Raw genomic sequence first — 25,620 nt, forward strand, 5'->3', positions numbered from 1 at the left:
CTAAATTTATGTTTCTTTGGGAGAAATCTACTTTGATTATTTTGAATTTAATACTTTAATGATATAAATATTGCTTAGGCTTATTTCCTAATTTTTAGTATATCTGGTTCACATTTGTTTCAGTTCTTAAGTTCTCAGGTATTTCTTTGTGTCTCTACAGACGGTGTACTTGATTTATCTACTAAGAAAAGTCCATGTGCTAGCAGCACTTCCCTGAGCCATTCTCCAGGCTGCTCCAGTACTCAAGGGAACGGGTAAGGGAAAACATTTACAGACTTCCACAGTTTTATATAAATAACTCATCAAAGGCTAATCAGCCAATTCCCTTGAGTATTTTAAAAATTTACCATTTAGATTAACAGTCTTACAGGTGAGTCATTCATAAAATGGCTCAGTCCATCAGTGATGGAGAAGTGTATTTTTGCAGTCTAAAATTGGCTAGTATAGATCAATCCTGCCAGTTCAGTCAGCACATGTAGTAAAATTCATGAGTGTCACGAGAACACATCTTGGGGCCTTTCGTCAGTGTTTTGGAGTGTGGAACCTGTGCTACACAATTACAGTGTGTAAAAGTGAGGACTGTAGTCTCTGTGTTCAAGTTGTTGAATGAAAAGTGGGCTCTGGTGTTCCATTTGGTATTTCTAGTAAGGGGTGTGTTATGTGTGTTTATTTTTGTTTGTTTGGGTTTGGTTTTTGGCTTTATTGGCTGTCGATTTGAACTGCAGTTGTAATTCCATGGCAGTTCAGAAAATATAATTGTGGGGGGTTTTTTGTTGTTATTGTTTTTAATAGAATATTATGGGTAGATGAATAAAACCATTTTATGCTGTCAAACATTATATACTCAGTCTGATAACTCTTAACCCCACAGTGAGTTCTTGACCAGTTACTTTATAGTGTAAGAATTACCTAATTCTCATGACATGTATCTAGTAACCATTTTGATAAAGCAGATCTCAATAAATATTTAGCACCATATTAGAAACCTGCAACATCACCTGATACGAAAGATTATTTTGAGCTTAAATTTGTTAATAGTGTATTCCTTTAACTTTCTAAGACTGTTGATATGGGGAGGTTTTTAAACACTAAAGAAATAAATGGGCACTAAGTGGACTAATTCTTTCACCCTAATCTTAATTATCTTCAAATTGAAGGATTCTTTTTCTGACTTCTTTAAAAGGTTCCCTTTATTTTCCCCTAAATCCCATTGTTTTCTTCCCTTCTCACACTATTCAGTTTAAAAACATTAACTTGTTTTCTCATTGTTAAATATAAACTCTTCTCAGGATTTTATTGTGTATATATTAAATATAAGCCAGCATGATCCCACGTTATTTGGGTCCCTTTAGTTTACATAAATGATTCCCATGTTTAAGATTCACCTTAAACCTGGCTGCCAGATCATGTTCTATATTGTTTAAACTGCTGTGTGCCTTCCTCTGAATGGAAAGTGTTTTCTACTTGGTTTTGTTTTATGGAAGATAAATTCATCAGCAGTACTGCCCGTCTTTCAGTTGAGTATTCAGTGTTACTGTGTTAATGGTGGCAATAGTCTGTAAAATCTGGGGGAATATAGTTTGTTGATCATTTATTTGTGTAAAATTACACTTTGGGGCCTGACTGATAGAATTATTTCTCTTGGGAATGCTTTGCCAGCTACCAATCTTAAGATCAATAACCTTTCTCTTATAAAAATTAAAACTTTATGAATTAGGGTCTGGGGAGATGACTCAGCTGCTGAAGAGTCTGCCACACATGCATGAAGACCTGAGTTTGGATTCCCATCACCCACAGGTGGCAGGGCTGCCAACTATGTCTATAATCCCATAGCGGGTGGTAGTGGGCAGAAACAGAAGGATCCCTGGTGGTCCTTGGTCATCCTGCCTATCAAATCTGTGAGCTCCAGGTTCACTAAGAAAAAAGTCTCCCCCATACACCGGGAAGAACAAAAAGGACAAAATGACCAAGGAAGGAAGACATCTGATATACACAGTACCCCCAAAAACAACAGCAAAATCTTAATGAGTAACTATAAGTAACTGACTTCAAACATTATTTCAACATAAACATACGGTATTTTAAGGAGAAAGATTTTTCTTAAAGAAGACTGACTACCAAGTTATTTATACGTCTGGTTATATGACTTTGAGTATAACTTAACAAAATTTGGGGGAAAATAAAAAGTTACTTGGAGGAATTGTGGTATCTGTGTCTCCGCCTACAACCAGTAGGGTTTTAATGAAGAAGTGTGGTAAGTTACAATGCAGTGGATTTTGATTCCTCTTTGATTTCTTTCCCCTTCTCGGGACTGGTTGCCATATCTAAGCTTTTCCCAAGCATACATGAAATGTTACTTGGAGTTGTTTAAGTTTTAAAGATAAACATGAACTTGTCTGTGGGTTACATGAGCGATCATTGGGGTGTCACCAGTGTGAATGCTGCCAGCTTCTTAGATAGTTATGTGTGTTGAATGCATTGCATTAAAAGAAATAATTTGGCTTACTCTTTTATTACTGTGCTTGTTTAGTGGTAACGTCACATTGGTCAACAATTCTGTATAGATAATGGAGACACTAATGATTACTTTGTAATTAATGGTTAAGGTGCTATTTTCAAACAGTTGCGCGAAACTTTTTCTCCGAAAATTTGTGAACCCAACCAGAGACTGCCAACAGGTTTAATTTTTCTTTGCCCCCCCCCAAAAAAAAAAAAAAACTCATGGGTTTTTTTTTTGTTTGTTTTGTTTTGATTTTTCCTTTTTCTCCCTTTTTTCTTTTTGTGATCAAGTTTTTAAACTAACTGCTGAGACCATGTGTTTTTTTTTTAATTTTAGAGAAAAATAAATAAATAACACAAAGTGATGTTACCCAAGCAAGGCCTTCTAATAAAGGAGTGGTCCCCTCACCCGCCCCTCCCTTCCTGTGCAAGTCCTGCTCACATCAGTTTCCTTCCATCCAATTAGGCGACCTGGGAGACCCAGCCAGTACCGCCCAGATGGACTTCGGAGTGGTGATGGGGTACCTCCAAGAAGCTTACAGGATGGAACCAGGGAAGGTTTTGGACACTCCACATCACTCAAAGTTCCACTGGCTCGATCCCTGCAAATTAGTGAAGAACTACTGAGCAGAAACCAATTGTCCACAGCTGCCAGCCTTGGTCCTTCTGGATTACAGAATCATGGACAGCACTTAATATTATCCAGGGAAGCCTCTTGGGCAAAACCTCATTATGAATTCAACCTCAACCGTATGAAGTTCAGGGGAAATGGTGCACTCAGCAACATCAGTGACCTGCCTTTTCTTGCAGAAAATTCTGCCTTTCCAAAAATGGCACATCAAACAAAACAAGATGGAAAAAGGGACATGAGCCATTCGTCTCCTGTAGATTTAAAGATACCACAAGTTCGAGGAATGGATCTTTCTTGGGAGTCTCGCACTGGTGATCAATATAGCTATAGCTCTTTGGTAATGGGTTCACAAACGGAGAGCGCGCTTAGTAAAAAATTAAGGGCTATTCTTCCAAAACAAAATAGAAAAAGCATGTTAGATGCTGGACCTGATTCTTGGGGCTCAGATGCTGAGCAGTCTACCTCTGGACAGCCATATCCCACATCGGATCAAGAAGGAGACCCTGGCTCCAAGCAGCCTCGGAAGAAGAGAGGGCGTTACAGACAGTACAACAGTGAGATACTGGAGGAAGCCATCTCGGTGGTTATGAGTGGAAAAATGAGTGTTTCCAAAGCTCAGAGTATTTATGGGATTCCCCACAGTACACTGGAGTACAAAGTAAAGGAGAGGCTGGGCACTTTGAAAAACCCTCCAAAGAAAAAGATGAAATTAATGAGGTCGGAGGGGCCAGATGTTTCTGTAAAGATTGAATTAGATCCCCAGGGAGAGGCAGCACAAAGTGCAAATGAATCAAAAACTGAGTAGGAATATTGTAGAGTGCCAATTACTGTACAAACTGGGTGAGCACTACTGCATCATTGTTAGCTGTCCCTGCTGCACCTGACTTCATTACTGTGACACTTGCTTCTTTGCAGGTTTTGCATTGACTTGTTCACAGAGGTGAAAGGTGCATTCTGAATTTGCATATTTTAAATTTCCATGTGCAGTATGGCTCGGAATATTGTTTGGCCTTTTGCATGTTTCTCTACACAGAGAATTGAGTTACCTCACAAAGATCAGATACATGGAAGTGGACTCCTTGCCTGTAGAGCCTGCATGCTTTCCTTTATTCTCTTTCTCTCTCTCTCTCTCTCTCTCTTTTTTTTTTTAAGTTATGTTTGCCTTTACTTTAAAAAAAAAAAAAGTAAGGAGAAGGGGAAAAAACCCTGTTTGGAATTCACCTCTGTCATTGGGAGCTTTATCGTTACAAATTGAAAAGCCATCTTACAAAAATGTTGACATTATTCTTACATGATTCAACTAATTGAAGGGTTAAACTAAAAAAAAAAAAGGTGAACCTTTGAGTTTAAGATATTTGGTTACTTGATAAATATTTGGGTCATTTATAATTATGCTTTATCATTTTCTTTTCATTATTAAATTTATCTACTAAATTAGCAATGTCTTAGTGCTCACCCAGAGGCGAGGCGTGGAGATGTGCACACACTACCTTCAAAATGTTTCAGTTCATTGCTTGGAACACTACCTTTGCTGTAATTTCATTTGAGATTTTCTAAGGGTAGAATTTGCTCTCACCAACAAGTGAGATTATAGCCTTATCTCATGGAGGACGGGCTCCCTTCTTACTCAGGAGCAGTCAGGGTACATTTCATAAACAATGGAGGATGCCTCATTTTAGCAAGCTTCGGTTTCTTTATATTTTTCAGTGGTTTTATAGAAGTGGTCATATATTAACCAACAACTGAGTATTGTTTCAGCCATTAGTTCTAAGGAATCTAAGCTGTGCTTCCTGGGAGTCAGAGCACAGAGAGCAATGTGCATTAGTAATGTGGTGTGGCTAAAATGCTGCTTACACTTCAGCCTTGAGAATTTCTATATAGATGAAGGATCTATGCTTTTGTTAAGAAGAAAAATCGCAATCCCAAGGTGACCTAATATGATTAGGTTGCATATTGATTCTGTTAATAGTTCAGTTGGTAGTTTAGCTTGCTTGAGTTTCTGTTTAACTAATTCAGATACTGCTACAAGATTGGGAGAGGTTGGATTTTAGATTTTAGTTCATTTTGTTTAGCTGAACTCTCCCACCCTTCCCCCACTCCCCCTTATTCTTATGGCATCCTACATAATCTCCCCTTCCTGGCCTTTTCTGGTTGTTTAGCACACATTTCAGGCCCTTTCTGATCATGTTTGTGTAAGCACTCCTTAAAGAACATCTTACGCTTTGTTTGAGATGGGCACATGAAGTTGCAGTGATTTAAGTTTGGAAGATTTGTTTTTGACAGATAATTGCAAGAATTCCTGATAAGTAAAGCCAGTGGAATTTAATCTTTACAATGATCAGATTAAAATGACTATTTTGTGCAAAGCAAAACCCACACCACTTGAACCCTATATGCTAATCTTCTGAGAAAGGAGATTAGGCCCTTCTAAATGCTTAGCCAAACCCCCAAATCATTGCCATTTCTGAGTAAAATAAAATGAGCAGCCACTGTTCCTTAGGCTAAAATTGGTGATTTCAGGAGAGTACTAACAACTTGGGATATGTCCATATAGTCCGCAGGCACAAGTTCCTGACTGAAAACTTTGAACCCATTAATTCAGTTAGGTAAAAGACAGATTTTACTTACAGCCTCTGTGTTCAAAGGTTAGGCACACCATTGCTGCTGTTAAAATTAAGGCACTACTCATTTTTGACATAGGTTGGGTGTGGATTCCTCTTTTGATTTGGTTATTTTGTAAAGCAATTTAATCAGTGGATGACTGCCTGTTTCTTGGCTTTTTAGTCTCAACAGACAAAGAGTTTGGTAATATTAATATGACTGCAATATTTCCTAGCCTAGCTGGAAGTTGCAATAAAAACACAATATGAGATGCATGATTTTCATCTGCAGTTGAAGGAAGTTGTGTGAGGCTTGCTGAAAGCAAAAGGCTAAGCTTATGAAGGAAAACCTCCTTTGTTCCCTCTCAGTTTGTTAGCACACAGTTCATTGCAGGCATGGTTCCTTTTTGTGCAGTGCTTGGGACACTCAGTAGCCCAAAATTGCTGCAAAAAGATCCTTTGAGAAGTTAATTCGTGCTTTTATTCCCTCTCAGAAAGACATCATTAAAGGCCCATCTAAAAAAAGAATCTGGCCCTAAAGGTTGAACTTTTGTACTTTTACTCTTCAGAGAGGTTTAATCCTTGTGGTAGTTTGTAGTGGTGTATGAGTTGAGTTATGTAACTTTTGTCATTGTAGTGTAATGGGAGTGACCATTTTACTAACATAACTATTTTCTATGTGTGTTTCAGTGGATGACAATCGAGCAGCAGAAGAATGGTGTGCCTACCCTTTAATGCTGCAGTTTAAATAAGAGAACTTGTATTGTGTCATTTCAGACTGTAGGCTGAGTTGTAAATAGTGAAAATTGAGTACTTCTATTATTTGTTTTGGTTAGAAAGTGAATTTTAAAAACAAACCAAACTCTAAACTTCTCAGATTAAAGTCCTGAGACCTGAAGATTGTAATATTCATGTCTGTGAAGCTTTTTAACATTACACTTGAGATCAGTCATGACTTGATATTCAGGTAAATTTTCTTTTCCAAGAAGCTTTTGAATAAGCATATTTTCTCCAAAGGTTGGTTGGTTGGCTGGTTTCTCTCTTTCCTTCTCTCTTTTTTTCTTTTCTTTCTTTTGCCATTGTGTTATTTTGTTTGAGTATAGATTGTTTTAAAGCACTAATTGCATTACATTGGTAACTGCAATATAAAATAGCCATTATTGTTTTGTGAAGCATGGTTGAAATTAGATAGTGGCCCCTTTTAAAATTCATGAGCCTCTCAAAAAAACTAAAAAAAAATACAAAAGCTGCTGAATATTTCAAAAGATATATATTTTACCTTATTGTAGGTTTGTAAAGTTAGTTTGTAATATTCAGGTGCACTTTTAATGTTAAACTTTGTGTTCAGAGTTCCATTATACTGCATATTTCTTGGAGGTGGCTATCAGTCTTCATACCACAGTGATCCCTTAATATTTGATTTCTCTCTTGATTTGCCACTATGCTGTATGGCACTTTCAGTGTAGATATTCTAGTTTGGAGGCGTCCTCATAAATGTGTGATGGAGATTGGTCTACTTGCATGCTTAATTTCTGCTAATCAGAGTTTTGCATGGCCCAGACAACAGTTGACCATTTTTATGGTATGGGAAAGTATAGTTCATAACTGCCTGTCACAAAAGCCGTTTTTCTCATATTTTCCAGTAAGGCGAATGATGACATTATTCAAATTACATAACATTATTTGAATTAATAGTAGGAAATAATATATTTATAATAAATCCTTGCTTTTTAGTGAGAGAACATTAACATCACGCAGTAGATAAGCTACAGTACTGTGAAATCAAAAAACTCTAGACAGTTCTAGGTGAGATACAGTTGGGATGGTATTTTATTAGCATTCTTATTTCTGAAAGAGCAGAATCAGCAGGCATGATCCAATATAGTGTATTACTTTGCTTTGTTCAGTAGGTTTTCACAGGACTGAATTGTATTGTGTTGAGCTGTACACTTTTACTCTGCTCCCTAAGTACCATGAAGGACAAGTTCTCTCTTTCAGGAAAAAATATTTATATTTGTGTATAATACTTTTTAATATAAGTTTGTTGTTATTCTGAAGTTTAGATGTTGCTTGGTAAAACTTTGCTACAGCAGATCATGAATATGAGCAAGGCTTTGTGTATAGTAAGGTCCTATGTGAGTTAACTACTGTTCAGTTCTGGTGAGCAAGCTCAGAGGTGTGAAGTGTGTATTAGCTTTATTTGGTACAGTTTTACTTTACAACATTGAAGTGCTTTAGAACTCTGGTTATCTTATATACATCATTACCTCAACCAGTTGGCATTTCTATTCCCCAGTGTTTTACCTTAGCTGTAATATGAGCTGTATGGGATCAGATAGCAAATGTTATGTGGCACAAGGAGGTGTTTGGTTCCCAATTTTCTGGAGAGAACTCTTAAGTCAGACTTAAAATGACTACCTGCTACAACCCGTATCCTAACTCGTTCTGTCATTAGGCAGCCTCTGAGCTGCTAGTGTGCTCCCTGCCTGCCCTAAGTTAAGCACATGTTGCCAGACCTGGTTCCAAGGCTTTCTGATCCTTTTACATTTTATTGCCCCTGATGGTGAAGCTTAGACTTATTTGGTTATATTCATAAAACAAATTGTCAGGTCAGTGTCAGAACCTGAAATTATTTTGAGCTGTCAAAGCATATGTATGTATGACAATTAGTGTTACATTAACAGCTATTATATCCTAGTAGCTTTCATTTTGAGGCAAATTTCTAAATCTGTAATTGTTTATTTAACCAAATGCTTGAGGTTGTTTTCACATCTCCATTCTTGTATTTATTCAGGTTGCTGTCATTGGAGATAGAATATAGGTTGGATAGGTTGGATGGCCACTTGATATTCTACTAGCTGATCAAAAGTTATAGACTAAATGTTGGCCTTCAGGAAGATGGAAGATATCACAGATTGTTTTTCTCATTCCCATTCCATTAGAATTTTCATTAATATGCTGGTCAATCCAATATTATTCAGACCTTGATGGCTTTAGCCAAATAGTTCATTTAGGAGACTATTGAACAATATTAATTTTTTTTTGTTGGTTGGTTGTTTTTTTTTTAAGTCTACTGAAAAATACACACACACACACACACTTGTGGTACAAGACATACAGACCTCCATACTCCTTATTTTGGAGTAATTCTGTTCTTGAGACTTGATTTGTAAACATGATGACAAGGGAAAATGGAGGAGATGCTCTCCATACCTCTTTTACTCTAGTTTGTACACTCACTTTTTAGAGAAGCAAACTTAGCCCTATGGCATTAACACTGTGGCTGAGTTTTCTGTTACAAAGGATTTTGGAGCAGGGGATAGAACATAGCATCCTATGTTATAAACAGGTATAAACTTTAGAGAAAAGGATAAAGATCAGTTGCTCCCAGCTGTATTAAATAAACCAAGAGTGAGTCTCAAGACACTGTATTAAAATTTGATCATGTGCATTTGATAGGACAATTTTTTACATTTTTTAAAATGAGAATTAAATCTAATGTTTATTTGGCAGACAGTAAACAAGAGTTAATTTTACAATTATTTGGGAGGTAATTTTAAGATTTCCAGTTCATTTAGAGCTGTATCTATAAAAAAAGCATGAAAAGCAAGCACTTTTAGTAAACCATAGATTTATTGGATGTAGCAAATATTCATAATATTTAACCTTTATTGTTTGAATGTGAAAATGAACTCTTTACTCCTTGAACTGTCATTGAACAGACTCAAGATATTTTCAACACTGGAAATGACCCTACACACATACCAAATAAATAATCTAAAGCAGTGAGACATTGAAGATTCATACCTCTTAAACTTAGATTTGTCTTGAAAAACAGTTTGTGAACCTGTAACCAGTATTAGTGCAGGCTTGGGTTCCTTGTTCTGCATAATTGCACCCTTTCTCAGGTATGTCCTGAAAACATAAATTTTTAAATCTCTTTGGAGATTAGATTCTCAGTGGATAGTGTGTAAGGGGTGGGGGTGGGGGGCTGGGAGTAGGTTGGACACAGGATACTGACACAGTAGAGCAGGGATTTTTAACATTCAGTAGCCAAATAGAATTTCAGTCTAGAATATTTTTACCCCCACAGAATGAACAAAACAGTTCCTATTTGATAAGCAACCAGTGCTACACTCCTGAGTCTTTGATTCGGTGACTTTCCTGCTTGATGGAAGGGTATATGTATAGCAAACCTCACTACGGTTCGGAAAGCACTTCCCCCCACTCCTGCAGTTCTACAGAAGGGATAAGTCAGCACTTTTCTGTTAAAACACTAAAGTCTTAATTTACCTTCAGAGTCTTAGGTACTGTAAGTTTTACGATGATTATTTTAAAAACCGTAGCTACATGATATGGGGTCAAATCACATTTATATAAATAATTGTTATTTTAACAAAGGACAATAGCATTTTGTATCTTTCTAGTACTTCTAAGTAGTTGCCTCACTTTCCCCGGTTCATTTAAGCACTTCTGGCTTAGGAATTTGGAATCTGAGAGGAAGCGAGGGGGAAATTCCCCAAATGAAACATGTTATCAGACCATTTTAGAAATGTAAATCACTAAGGAAATGGGTAGAGATTCTCTCCCTTCTAAGTCTTCAGGGAATGAGCAGTATTTAGAGTCTTTGGCTGAAATTCAAGCCTTTTTACTGTGTAGATTTTTAATACTAATTCACTGACACGCTTTTTACATCAGAGGACTGATACGGATGGATCTTATGGTTTTAAGTTGTGGAAGGGTATATTTCTAAAACCAAGGGGGGGGGTTGATTAACTAGGTTAGTATTACCAGCATTAGTGAGTTTAAGAAATCTTAGTATGTAATAGCGAAGTGTTTGATTAAAAGTCTAATCCTATATTGATAGTCAAAATTAGTTACATTCTCATATCTAGGAAAGATAGTCATTGGATATTGATATGCTGTGCTGTCAGGAAAAAAAAAAAAAACAGAAGAAACCTTTATCTGACTCCCACGTGTGCGTGTTCTGATGGGATGTATACTTAATAGTGGCTTGTTGCTGCTTTGGGGGAAAACGCATAAACTACATGGAGCGTCCGAGTATAATTCTCTATGACCTCCACTTTAAACTGTCAGACATTGGTATTTTATCAGTCCACACTGTTAAATAAAGCTAATGTTCTTAGAAAATCAACTTGTACACACTGTTGAAAAACCCTCAGGGACAGTTTTCACACTTTCCTCACTCAATTCAGGTACTTTGATGCTACTCTTAAACCTAACAGTGACTTGTATTTTTCTGTTTTGCTTTATTTCAACGTGCTGGTAGCACATCTTTGATGAATGTCAACTTAAAAACTCAGTTCAGGTATCCAGGTATAACTCAGCCAAACAGATTTTAAAGCTGCGTATCTTTCCAGCACACGGTGCCTCACACTCTTATAGTGGCATTCTATAGATTCAGTTATAACTACTGAGCAGATAACATGGGGGTTCCTGTTAACAGTGTATTTTTTTAAACATGCATACATGTATAGCCACCACACACACACTTAGACTATATATTTTTAAATGCCACTAATAGCCAGCACAATGAAAATAAGTGACATTCCTAGCTGCTTCTGTAAACTGTAACAGATGCAGTTCCTTCTTAATGTGGCTCTTGTTTCTTCATCATAACTACTACTAAATTCAAGCACTGGTCCTTGGGTGTCTGACCTCTACATTCTATTTATGCAATGTCTTCAGAGAATCTGTGCACTGGCCACTGTGATGGAACCATTGGGCCATAAGTGCTTTGAGTTTATCAGTAGTGAACCTGCCAAAGTTGGTATTTTAACATGAAGTATGTAAAATGTCAAAAAAAAAAAAAAAAAAAAAAAGAGCAGAGGTCTAGGTCTGCATACAGCAGGAAGTTTTATCTCAGTGTATTTTACAGCCTCAGAGACCTCAGTGACAAATTCCTTCTGATGGGGACTTGTCTTTTAAACACTTGTTTTCCACAGTGCTACCTGTGGTTAACAAAATAACTCACCCCTCTGCTTTACTATTTGATATCTTACATCCAAAAGAAACTCTAAAACCCATAGCCTTTGAAGACATGGAAAATGGCATTTTTCAGATTTCTAGAAGTTCAGTGTCATGCAACAAAACAGGAACCCCCAGTACTCTATGGACCTCATTTCAATATACTGTTTACAGTTTGACGGAATTGTATAATTTAATATTTCTCTTGTACTGTAGTTAATATTTATTTACAGATTTTTTTGTACTGTGTGATTTGAAGTTTTTGTTCTTGCTATAATCATTTGTTTATGTAGTAGAGCACTTATGATCACAATAAGTTTTTGGGTTTGATTGCACTACATTAAATTTTTTTAATGCAGTTCTGATTTTGACTGGACTAAAATAAGCTGTGTCTTAATGTATGTGATGAGTACTTAAATTTTAATCCATGTGGTTCCCCTTCCTTTTTTTTTTAAATTTTTTCTTTTTTTGCATTGTATGTCAGAAGCACTACTTCTTTTGTGCATGTGTAAGACTTAATGGTTCCATTGTATTATTTGACCATGACATTTTGGAGAAACATTCCCAGCTGTAATGTTGTGTATGGTAGTTCTCACTGGATGCTAGACTTTAAAAACCACTATTCTTCTAATAAATTTTGTTGTGAAAACCTGTTTTTAAAGTTTGGTTTCTGCTGCTTAAGATTTCAGTGCTTTAAACAGTTTACAGAAAGGGTAAAGTACTGTGAGGTGCACATGGCAGTCCGAGTCTGACGCTTTCCAGATGAAGCTTTTCATTTAGATCAACTGGAGATGCTGCTGCAGAATTCTAGGTTATTATTCTAATGCAAACACTACCTTGCCCCTCAAGTGCTTACTGGCTTGATACTATCCCTGGACTGTATACTCATTTTATTGAATTGTTTACTTAAAATTAATCTTTTCAGCTAACCAAGGTATCACAATGCCATCTTCTGCTTAAAAGTCAGTTTTTCATAATTAAAGTAAAACTACTTAGTAGGATTGGTTACCATAACAGAAATACTTGATAACTTCTGTTTGCTCTTAAGGCACAAATAGTAAAGCATCCTTGTCAACTGGTAAAGTTTGTTACGGTACTTCTGATTGTCGGGAGGCTGCTGCTGGACATGCTGTGGTGTGTGGAAGCTGGGGGTGGAAAGCCGTATGCTATATAGTCTTGTTGTAAAGTAGAAGAGCTGGATTATTTATTCTAAAGATTAGAAATGGGAGCGAAATATTCTAGGAAGCTTTTTTTCAACCTCATGTTGAATATAAGCAAAAAATTTACATTCGTAGATGATGATGTCTACAGTTATTTATTTTGTCTGAGACAGATTGGCTATATAGCTATGTCTTTTCAGTTAGGCGTTTGTGAAAATAAGGTTTCTGGTTGATAATGCAGGTGTCTGTTGTCTTCATTTTTCCTGTTCACTTATGTGTTTGTAGAATATTCTTCTGGAAACTAATTATTCATAAATTTCAGGGCTTGTTTCTTGTCATTTCTTGCTACTACCCACTGTAAACTGGCCCAATCAATGTGACAAGACTTTAGACAGCTCATGTGTAAACTTGTGCCTCAGTAGCCTGTCTTCAAGCTTGTGTTTGGCTTTTGAACTTTGGTGGCCCGGGTTTTAAAACTTTCTTTTAAACCAGAATTTCTTTGATTGTGCTTATGTTTGAGGGTAGTTTGGCAACCTGGTGTCTTAACAGGGACAGGAAGCAGAGAAACTCTAATAGCAGAACAGGAGTTGCGTAGGGGAAGTGCAGTGGAAGCAGTGTGTGGCATATCCCGAGTTGTATTTTCTTAAGGCTGAATTTTATTCTTCAAACATTTTCAAATATAAAAACATGCCTAGGTCATGTAATTCCAGACCTTGTAATGAGTGAGGTGTAGTAGATAAGTGCTCTTGTTAATAGTCATTATTTGCTTCCAAAGTAAGCACTGTAACAGCTTACAGGCTGTTGCATTTCCTGTAGTGTATGCTTGAGTGGAGTGGGCAGTGAACTTCAGATAGTGTTTACAGCTGAAGTAAGAGTTTAGAGATCAGTGAGACATAGACAGCAGAAAATGTAAAGAAAAAAGAAAGTGTACCACAGCGTAAGCCACTGTTTGATCAGTGTTCACATAGGATCCAGAAAGTCAGCAAATGAGAGAACTCTGTACTGGTAGGGCTGGGCTTGTGGTGAGCCTTTGCATCCTGTAACTCGGCCCTCAGTTGATTTGTGTAAGTTAAAAGAAGCCCCTGAGTTTTAGATCCCAAGTCTGAGGGTTTTATAAACATCTAAGAATTTTATAGTGCTTACCAATTACTATTTCATTTAAATGTTCAACCACGTTTTACCAGAAACATACTTGTATTTTTATCTGTGAGATGAAGATGTTTGAAAGGCTTTTAGGCCTTTTTTTTCAACCTTGAATCTTGTACAAAATTTTAATTACATGCCAAATAATTAGTTTGAGTATTGAGAAATAAGTAGCAACCCTTTATAGAGTAATTAGGCCTTAGAAACTAGTTACATCATTGCAGTATTTTCTAAATGAAAATAAATATTAAAATAGATTTCAATGTCTCATGTTCAGAACTAATCCACTGTGTTAAGTGTTTGTTGTGTAGTATAAGTGAATGAGATAGTTCTTTTGCAAGAATAATCAGACACTCTCTTTTTTTATTCTAAGTTGTTACTTAAGTTGTTATTTAAGTTGTTTTATTCCAGTTTTTTTGCTGGGTGCTGGTTAATTCTGCCTTCAATATTCAGATATAACATAGACCGGGGATGGGGGTGGGTTCATAGGTAATATTCAATTTTAGTCAATTAACTTCTTAAGAATATATAGAATTGAGTCCTACACCAGACTACTGTGAAAATTTATACATGTAAAATTTAAGTATATTCTGTTTTCAAAGTGTCTTGCAGGAGCCCTCATTCCCCCACCCCTACCCCCATGCTCCCACCCCCACTACCCTTGTAATTGTAATTCAAAAGTTTAAGCTGGTGTGGTAGCATAGTCTTTAACTCCAGTACTTAGGAGGCAAGAGGATCATGAATTCAAAGCTAGTTGGGACTACAAAATTAGACTATCTCAAAATGTGGGAAATTTGTCATCCTATCTATTTTCTTTTCCATTTTATTTATGTGTGTGGGTGTTCATTTTGCCTGCCTGATGCTATAGAAGCCAGAAGAGGGCATCCAGTCTCCTAAAACTAGAATTAGGGTTCCAAACTGCTGTGTAGGAGCTGGGAAATGAACCCAAGGTCTTCTGGGAAAGCAATCAATGCCCTTAACCATCCTTGCTTTCTTCCTTTCTATTCTTTTCTTTCTTTTGTGTGTTTTGGTTCAGTGATGTTTTAATTGCATGTATGTCTGTGGGGGGATCAAATCCTCCCCTGGAACTGGCATTACAGACAGTTGCGAGTTGCCATTGGGGTAGTGGGGATTGAACCCTGGTCCTCTGAAAGAACAGCCAATGCTTCTTAACTGTTGGGCCATCTGTCCAGCCCCCTTTTAACCATTTTTCAAGTGTGTAGTTTTGTACAGTTAAGTAAGACAATTATACAACCACAAGAGGCTTGGTTAACTTACTGACTAAATGGGACTCTTGGTACCATTCTAATCTTTCATTCTTGAAAACGTGACTGTTGCAAAATTTAAGGGATTTAGCCTTGTTTATGCCCTTAATCCAATTCCAAGTCAGTTCACTTAACATACTCTGGCAGCATGACTCACAATCTAAGATTCTCAATAATGAAGGGTTTTACCATTAGATTCGGCTAAACTAAATCTCAATATCGGCTTGACTCAAGAAAACATATCAGTTTAGGAAGTCAATAACTCTGATTATTAAAACATAGAACTTGGATGCAGAATAAAGATTAAAAATGGAAGCCTTTTAAAGGCCTGATAAACCTAATTAGATAGAACAAAGTGTGGAGGTATCCCAAGTCTAAGAAACAAGTTGATGGGCTGGCCCAGTTTTAAAGTCCTAGCCTTCTCTTCTATTGCTATATGGTTCTAATAAGTTAGCAAGTCTCTGTTTCCATCCTCTGTAAAAAGGGCTGTAGTACCTGGCATATGTAGTTGCTGTGGAGCCTAAACTAGACACTTCAGGTAAAGTAGCACCAAGGTCAGTTAGTTCTTACTGGGCACATGCCAGTGCCCAGTAAATTACAAGTAAATCCTTAGGAGGTGTCATAATTTACTGTAAACTTAGAAAATCAGATTGTTGTGTCCCGTGACGGTCATTAAAGGTTTGAAGATGGACAATCTTATTTTAACCCTAATTGACTACAGCTGAAACCTGAAAAAGTGCTTTTCTGCATTTTGTGGTCATGTGTAAGGAAAATTAATGAAACCAACCATTCCTTGTTTGTTCATTTACTTGTTTGCTTTAACTAAATCAAAATAGAGCAAGTGTCAAAGTAGAAGACTACAGTTTAAAATTTAAGTATAGAGAACTAGAAAGAAAGGTCATCAGTTAAGAGCACTGGCTGATCTTCTAGAGGACCAGGGTTCAATTCTTAGCACCCACATAGCAGCTCAAAACATCTCTAACTCCAGTCTCAGGATCCAGTGCCCTCTTCTGGCCCCTGAAGGCACCAAGCACACACATGTGCACATACATAACATATTTTCAGGCAAGTACGCATAAACTAATAATTTTTTTAATATTAAGCATATTGTCTCTGTTCTATTGCTATGAAAAGACACTATTACCATGTCAACTCTTATTTAAAAAGCATTTAATTGAGCCCTGGTTACAATTTCAGAGGTTAAGTCCATTATCAGCATGGCAGGAAACATGGTGGCATGCAGGCAGATGTGCTAGAGAGGTATCTAAGACTCCTACATCTAGATTGGCAGGCAGCAGGAAGAGAGTGAGACAGACAGACAGTAGAACTGGATTGGGCTTTTGAAAGCCCATGCCCAGTGATACACTTCCCCCAACAAGGTCACACCTCTTAATCCCTCTCAAGTAGTGCCACTCCATTTAAAGCCTGTGGGAACCATTTTTATTCAAACTATCATACATATATAAAATTAAACTATATTTAAATATATAAAAATGTACCTCTTTTCAAGGCTAAAATTTCATATACTTTGGATCTAAGTTTTTTTTTTTTTTAAGTAGGTAGTAGTGTAACTAACACTCTTAAGAACTGTGTGGGAGTGTCCATTTAATAATCAAAACGAGTTTTCTCACAGGCACGGTGGTGTAAGTCTCCACAGGGCTAGAGATTTGGATGCAGGTGCATCACAAGTTCAAACTGTTGTGGGTTACAGAGCAGACTACCCCTTCCCCCAAATAAAAAACAAAACCTTTAATCTTTTCAGTGGAAGAATTTTGTGGGGTTTGCTGCCTAGTTAATGTGACTATAGTTAACTTTTTAATTATATGGCGGTTCTGTGTATTGCAAACTGACAAATGGCTTAACAGTATACACTACATTACCTGTTAGGTTGGCTTAAGATACCGTGATAAAAGCTGGCAGTGTAGCTTTTGTAAAGAGATACAGATTTAAAGGAAAGTAACCGTGAGAACTGATGGTTTGATGTTAAGAACTGGGCCATCTGTGCAAATTAGAGTGTTTAAAACTAGATGTTGTCGCATTAGCCTCTTGCAGACTGGTTGTATATATATCCTTGTCTGTCTGCCTGCCTGCCTGCCTGCCTGCCTGCCTGCCTGCCTGCCTGCCTGCCTGCCTGCCTGCGTGTGGAGGTGAGAGGGGGCAGGTATTAGGGGTCATGAAACTGATATTTCATACATATCTGTGTGAGCGGACTTGGATACTGGTGTCTTAGTATAGTATCTCTGTCTTGGCTTAACATAGAGATCCTGTACTGGCTTTAAAATCATCACATGCCTCTGCTTTCAAACCAGTGCACTAGCATGCACCCATGTGCTTTGTCAGAGACTTCAGAATGTCCTCTTTCACAGGTTTTTATACGTTTTTCTATAACGTTGAGGTGTGAAAACTATATATTTTACATTATATGAAGTTATTTGATAAATGTTTATATTATATAATATTCAAATAGGGTAAGCATATACATCTCAAACATGATTCCTTTTAGAAAACACTCTAAATCTTTTCTCTCTCTTTCTAATATGAGTATATTTTATGGTCTATATTTACCCTACTGTGCAATAAGATGCCTGAATTTATTTCCCGTATTTCTTGTAATTAAAACCCCTTTCTTCTGTTGGGTTGATTGAATATATTTTCATTGAAAGCTCCTTCTTGATCTTTCTGATTGTCTGTCAAAAGTGTTTTTTCTTCCCCTTTGAGTTTTGTTGGGAAATACATTAGGAAAATCATTTTCGCTACATGGTCAACTTAATTTTGTTAGTTTATTCATTGCTTCATGCATGCAGTGGGTTTCCCTAGACTATAATCAGTGAAGTTACCAAGTTAGAATAGATCTTGACCTACAAAAGCCTTATAGTCCAGGAGGTGGAAATGGGTTGAAGACTGTTAGCTCACAGGACCAGTGCTTTTCAATAAAAGGTGGAGACAAGGTGAGTGAAGAGCTGCAATCACTCTGACAGGGAGATGGGCTGAAGGGTAGAGAGTAAAGCAATGGAAGTTGGCAGAAATTCACTGACAAACATGACAAGACCTGGTTTGGGCTTTAGAACACATGTGCAGAATAGGAAGTGGTGCCTAAAATAAACTGATGGCACAGAGATGGCAGGGGGTCTCCCAAGAAAGCCAACCTACAAAACAGAACTCAGTAGTGTGTTGGAAGCAAGGGAATTGATAGCAGTACTGATAGATGTTTAGTAAGGTCTCTTCAGCTTTATGTCTGCATGGGAATGTGTACATTTAGTTATGTTTATGCCTTCCACTGTTTCTAAGTAAGAACAAGTGTGAATCTACTTAGCTCACCCCACCATGACATCCTTACACACTTTACACCACCCCTCAGCACTGGGCTTGGGTGTTTCTGAATAAAGGCTGGTGCAGAATAGTAATTACAGGAAGACCCCAGAGGAGAAAAAGTAGATGTAAAACCACACTGGCTTTGTGAAGTGTCACTAGCCTGCAATCCACCTACTCAGACAGGTGGGAGTCCTCCAGCCCAAGCAAGGGCAACATAGCAAGTCTCCATCTCTTAAGGAAGCAAAATATGGGCTTGAAGCAATGGTTCAGTTAAGAATACTGGCTACTCTCCCAGAGGAGAGTTCCTCTCTCCTCTCCCAGAGGAGAACACCTATATAACTTGTCATAACTTCTTTTAAGTACATTCCCACCAAATCTGACACCCTCTTCGGGCCTCTGTGGGCACCAGGCATGCACTTGCTGTTTAGACATATGTGCAGACAAAACACCCATATTCATAAAATAAGCTTTTTAAAAATTGATTATCTCTATTCCATTTTGTACCTAAACATTTCCTTTTTCCTTCTCTAACATCCATGAAGTAAACAATTGAGAATATTAAATCTTAAGCATCTTTAAGTAATTACTTAGGCATTGTGTATTATGTGCATCTTAAGTAACTTACTGTCTGCCATCAAAGGCATTAAGCTTTAGGATCCACCACAGACATGTGTTCTAAAATTTAAAATTTCAGTGGTAGAAACTTAACCTCAAGGGAACATGAGAAAGTTAAGAAATAAGAGGTTTCATAGGAACCATGGCAAAGGTCAGGATGTCATACAGTCATTTGATTTGGTGTATCATCGGGTATTGTCAGAAGCATAGCAGTTCATTTCTTGAGCAGAAACAGTTATGTTACAGAGATTTCATGGAGACTGATGCTCTTTGTTTCTGTCAGCTCCTCTCAGCTATTTCAGTGTGGCCATCCTTCTGCCCATGCTGCCCTGCAAATCAGTGATTTTCTTTTAACCTTGAGATTATGATTATCACAAATGAAGTACATACCTAATCGTTGCCCTGTGTCTGATAGTGGACTTCTTTGCTTGGGCCATTCCAGGTCTTTGAACAGTTGTCTAATGTTTATCACTCTTAAAGGAGCAGGCGGTATTCTAAGGTTGGTTCTCCTTCCCTTGGAGAAGGGAGAAGTTCTTCCCGTGTCTGTATTTTGCCTAAGATGACTTAAACTAAAGGGCAGTTCCCTAAAGAACAATTTGATTTTCACTTCAGAAGAAGAAAGGCGAGGTAGAAAGTGCTTTAGCCTCTCTGGCTCATCCTGTTCTCTCTCTCTCTCTCCTGCCATGGTGACCTTACCCCCCAGAGTTCCAGCTCTGTAGGGCTCAGGATGTATGACGATTCTCAGCTCAAGTCTGCCCTGGCCAGAGGTCTGTCTGTGCCTGAAATGTAAACTGGATGATTTCCTAATGTCTGCTTCAGAGTTCCTCAGGAGTTCTTATAGTGAGAGCTTAGTTGGTGTTCTTAACCAAGTTAGTGTTCAGTTCCAGCACCCAGTGCTGTAACTTCCAGGAGCTGTTTTAAATTTATGCTACCCAGTCTAAAATTTCATCCTTTGCATCCTTTGAATTTCCTTTTGTCTAATGAACACCAAGTATAGTATGTTTGATCTCGAGATGTCTTGCCTGGGATGATTGAGTGACAAGCAAAAGTGAGTTTGGCAGGGAGGCCTTGAGAATTGGTTGGGATGTCCAGTTTGGGAGGCCATCACACTGCTGGGGAAAAGGTTGGCCCTTTCACTGTGCTACCATGGCTCGTACCTTTTGTTCACCATGTGCCAAATAAGCCAAAGCATAAAGAGTAAATTTGAATCTTATTTGTAGTTGTATTTTATTATAATGTAATAAATCAGACTTGTCAAAATTTAGAAAACATGTAAAAACAAACAGGAAAAGCAGGGGTTGAGTATATGTGCCTCAAAATTACTGCCTATCATTTGAGATCTGTTCTGAACCCAACCTCATAGCGAGGATATACAGCCCTGAAATACAGGAGGGCCGACGCAGTGCTTCATGTCTAGCACTAGCCCCTCCCCTTTGTCGCATTAATTCATATAACAGGTGACATTTTCTCTTCCCTGCCTTGAGCACATTTGGCTAAGAACCCAGTCAATGGAGACGGTGGCCTCTCGATTGGTATCACTGATGTCAGCCATTGCTCTCTGGGGTTGCCATTACCAGTGGTGACTCCCAGAGAATTGCTCCCACGGTGGGCAGAGATCTGCCCTAGATTGGTCACCCACCATACACAATCACCACCCTTCATGAGTCTGTCCCAAGAAGGGGTTAGTTAATTTTCCAATCTTTAGTATTCTCTTCCTCTAAAATTTTGTCTAAATTGAGATCCTTTGGCTTTCAGCCACCTAGAAAACATGGATTAAGCTGCTTTCCTTGTCATTTTCTGTCACTTTTACATGTACTTTGGGTTATGGGGTGGTGGAATGTGTCATGCACAGAACTCTGTAGTGGGTCTTCTCTACTGCTATTCATTTTGATTTTTGAAATTCAGCCTCTCAAACCTAGAACTCACCAATTTGACTAGAACAGTGTTTCTCAACCTCCTTAATCCTGTCACTCTTTAATGCAGTTCCTTCTGTTGTGGCAATCCCTGACCGTAATGTTATTTTGTTGCTACTTCATAACTATAGCTTTGCTACTGTAATGAATTGTAATGTTAATATTTTATACTCAGGATATCCGATATGTAGCCTCTAAAAGGGTCACGACCCACAGGTCAAGAACCACTGGACTAGACTGTCTGTTCAGTTTGCCCCACGGGTCCTTTTGTTCTTACCTCCCCAGACTGAGATTGTAAGAACTTCCATGTTCCGCTTCTTTATGAGGAGCTGGGGATCGAATTCATGCCCTCACACTTCCCTGGCAAACACTTGACTGGCTGAGCTAGCTCCCCAGTTCCGCTTCCATTATTTCTGCTAGCCAGTTCTATGGAGAGGAAACTTGAGTGTTAATGACTTGGAGGTGCAACTGTGCACAGTTTGGTTGTATGAAGAAACATTTGCATGTCCATGCTCACTTTTACTAGACAAAGTTCTGTCATACCCTTTGAGTCATTCCTTCGTTAGAGATTGATAAATTCGAGATAATCGTGAGAAGATAATGCTTTCCTTCAAGTGCCATGAAACTTGAAAGGTCACTCAGGCCCATCACAGCTCAGGGGTCTCTGGGACCTGTTCCTGAGGTACATGGTTTCTTCAGCAATAAGGACTTGCTCTGAGGAGCAACCAAGGACAACAGCAATAGGCTGTATGATTTGGGAGTCTCCTGGACAGCCCTAGCCACTGTTCAAAAGAGGGGTTCTCATGGGTATTGTGGTTTTTTTTTTAAGGTGGTCCTTGACTCTTATAGGCAGCACCATTGACCCAGTGAGAAAAGTTCATTAATATTATATATGTATAAAATTGTGTGTATTATAGTTTTTTTAAAAGATAGTTAAATTTCTTGCAACTTTTTCAGGCATCCTTATTACTTTACCCTTCCCCCTCTGCATTTACTTCCCTCCCCTAAGAGCCACTCTTCCATCCCCCTCTCAGATTGTTCATACCCTCCTAAGCCCCTCTCTATTGCTCCCAGCCTCCCAACCTGTCAGCAGGCTCACTATATCCTGAAAAAGATCTAGACCAGGAATGATTCTTTCCAGTTACCACCTAGCAAGTGTACAACCCGTACATCTTGATAGGGGACTAAGCATTCGGTTTTATATTTTGTTTAAAGAAACAAGCCAAATTGAATACTCTAGCCATAGTCTGCTTTGTCTAAAGCCTTCCTTCTCCTCTATATTCTCAAACTAACTTTTGCTGCTCCTAACATTAGCTGCCTTGTGCTTACTGTTGGTCTTGTTCTTTCAAGAAAAACATATTTTGGTCATCAATGATACTAATTTGCCTGGGCAGCAGTCTTTGGATGGTTACACACTAACTGCTGGAGAAAGAACCTGGATCTGTTACTCCTCAATTCTAGATTCTTACACTTGACATTTAGCTTCCTGCTGCATTTTGATCTGGTTTTGTTTTGTTTTGTTTTGTTTTTTAGTGGAAAATAACCTGAGCATTGACTGGCCACCATTTATATTAGCCACAGGAATGTAAGTATTGCAGTATTGACTAAATAGGAGAGTTCAGCTATGCCTAACCTCTGATCTGGAAAACATTGAGTAAATCATTAAAGATAGGGTTGTGAAGCAACCCATTGCTTTTAAACTGGGCCTTTTACAGTTTTTATGAATATTATCTTATCCTTTACCACACCCTTCTGAATAAGGCATTGAGCTAAAGGTAGAAAGACTGTGATCAAGGTCACATAGACCATTTCTCACCAAGGAGATAAACCCAGGACCAATTCCAAGAGCTGCAAGTCAGGCTCCCCTCTTTTATAGCCTCTCTCCAGTTTACCAATCCCTGTGATCTTACTGTGCTTTGGTGGTGGTATTCTGCTTGCTAAATGATTCACTTACCTATTCCAGGGAGGCCTCCTGTTGAGCAGACGTAATGTGATTTCGCCATAATATGAAGTCAGATAGGATTACAAAGTCTGCAGTATAGTTTCTTGTAAAGATTCTATTTAGTCAGGTGTCCAGAACATATATGATATAGACTAATCACTGAGCTAAAATGCCAGGCTCTTCAGAGTCAGAGTGAGGAGATTCTCTGCAAGACAGAATCTCTGTTCTGTTCAATTAGCAAATTGCCTAGGAATAACCAGAGTTCGTGCTAGTGCTATATTTGGGCTCTGTCAAAGATGCAGGGAAACTCATGCCAAGCAAAAGTACATCTTCGTAGCCATTTAAATCTGACTGACACCATTTTTTAAAGCCAAATATGAAAATGCAGCAATATAATTAAATACCAGGATGTTTAACTCTAAACGTTAAATAGCTGAATGGTAAGAAATTTAAAAATCATCTAAATTAGGTTTCTCTTTAAAACCTTTTTGAGTGTGGGGAGTAAGTAGTAATTTGGAGTCGCAGCCAAAAGTAGTTTTATAGCTGTAATTGTAAAGTTAGCTATTTAATGATAGCTGGGCAAAGGTTAGTGTTAATGTGCAGTCCCACGGCCCCGAGGACGCTACTTATGCCAGGCTCCTGCCTATGCATCCAAATTGCCTGCAGAGCATGTCAGGTTCGGAGCTTTGAAGCATCTCCACTAAGAACACATCATTCGCTATCCCCACCATCATCTGTGTCCTGATGGGGATGCAACGCTGGAAAATGAGTAGTACTCAAGCCTAGCCTCAGTATACAGAAAGTTTCCAGTCACTCTGAGAAACAAACAGAAACCTTGACTGCTTTCGCCAGAGTGTGCTCCCACATTCATGATTCGAGCACAGTAGAGGCAGAGGCAGCCTTGCTGCTGTGGCATTGGGTGAGCTAGCTGGGCAGTGCCACAGCTTACCCTGGTAGTATGGGTGAGGGAGAGCTAGTAGGCTGACCAACACAGCTGCCACCTAGGCCCAGCTCCAGGGCTTTGAGTTGGCCCACTTCAATGTCCACCCCAGCTATGAACTGCTGAAGCATGTGAAGGGGTCAGCCCTGCAGATCCAGAGCTGCAGGATCTCCCTGACACAGACAACAGGGTACCCGAGAGGCGCCCTGGTGAGGATGGAGCATTGATTGAGTAGCAGAAGCCAGAGGTCTTGAACCAGACCAGTGACTCGCTGCAGTGAACATTTGCAAGTAAAGATGTGTAGACAGAGGGTGTACTGTGGAACACACTGTGACATACTGCAACTTCTGCAATGGGATTTTTGTTTTCTTGGGGAAGGGGAGGTTGTAAGGATAGATGATAGATACAAAGAGGCAGGGAGATGAGTGGGATTGGAGTGTATGGTGTGAAATTCAAAAAGAATAAAAAGTTAAAAAAAAAAAAAAAAAAAAAGGCAGAAGCAGGCAGATCAGAGAGGATGGACGCAAGTTCAGCCTAGCCAGGACTACACAGTGAGACTCTGTCTCAGAAAACAAAAACCTTCCACATTAGAAACACAGAAACCAAAACTGTTTAGGCCCTGCTTTTGTGTAGACTCTCAATATTACTGCCACTCAGTCTCAGTGTACAGGTGAAACTAAGGTTCTGAGAGATTGGTTAACTTTCTGATTATCCTATTCATGTCAGAATAGGAGTCGAATCAGATGTCTCCTTTCCCAGCTCCTGTGTCCTTTACTGTAACTCTACCACCAGTGGGAGGTGGAAAGACAGGTGACACAGGCCATCTGTGGCAAGCCTTTCTATAAAGACATGTCCTGGCTGTGAGATAAAAGTCAAAGAGGGAAGAGTAAGCCGGAAGACTTATCAATACTTGCTCAGCACACATGAAGCTATCGTCTGTGTTCTGTCATGTTTCACATACCATCAAATAATAGTCTCCTAAAGGTCTGTAAACCAGAGGGGCTGAGAAGAGTGTGTATGTGAGAAGTTGTATCAAACACTGGGCTCTTTTCATGTTGGCTCGGTAAATGCATCTAGAAGGACTGAGCAACCCATGAGATCCCTGCAGGCAATGCGTGTGCTCTGCCTTAAATCTAGTATTGGTCTCTCCCACTCCTTGACTTTGTGACTTAAACTCCAACAAAGCTTCACAATGTGGAGATAGCTTGCATGCAGAGCAGCTTATGTAACTGTGAAATGTTTCCTGGTAATATTCTGGGGGAGCTTGTGGTGGGCTAGTGTGAGGATGTTTCTGCCTTGCACTGATAGTCCGCCACTGTGAAAATCCTTTCTGTTTGTGTCCTGTTCTGGAGCACCGTTGGTGGCTCTCCAGCCAATTGTTCTTTCTGAGGAATTGTCTTAAAGTCATTGAGTTCTCTGAGTACTTCTAATTTGATGTCTGATGTCTGGAACGCAGTTGTGTGAATTTTTGTCATGTTATAAACTGAAACTAGTGGTGGTTTTAACACTGTTGCCTAGACCTAAACTAAAGGACAGGTTGAACACCCCTGATCCAAAATCCTTGGGAGAAGACATGTTTTGAATTTTGGCTTTCTTCAGATTTTGAAATGTT

At 38.6% G+C, this 25,620-nt stretch overlaps 1 protein-coding gene across 4 annotated transcripts in view; it reads left to right on the forward strand.

The window, feature by feature from the left end:
• The window catches only part of Lcor (ligand dependent nuclear receptor corepressor), a 105,431-nt gene that overhangs the window by 64,692 nt on the left and 15,119 nt on the right, over positions 1–25,620 (forward strand). For 2 of the 4 annotated variants that reach the window (XM_034505193.2, XM_076921076.1), the window contains exon 7: positions 161–254. In XM_034505193.2, the coding sequence (XP_034361084.1) occupies positions 161–254 (94 nt within the window). Of the gene's footprint in view, positions 1–160; positions 255–2,965; positions 12,372–22,659; positions 22,712–25,620 lie in introns of those variants that run through there. The other 2 variants (XM_076921102.1, XM_076921093.1) reach the window with 2 other exon arrangements.

The sequence above is a fragment of the Arvicanthis niloticus genome, chromosome 1 (assembly GCF_011762505.2).
Source record: "Arvicanthis niloticus isolate mArvNil1 chromosome 1, mArvNil1.pat.X, whole genome shotgun sequence".
In the NCBI taxonomy this organism is placed as follows: Eukaryota; Metazoa; Chordata; class Mammalia; order Rodentia; family Muridae; genus Arvicanthis; species Arvicanthis niloticus.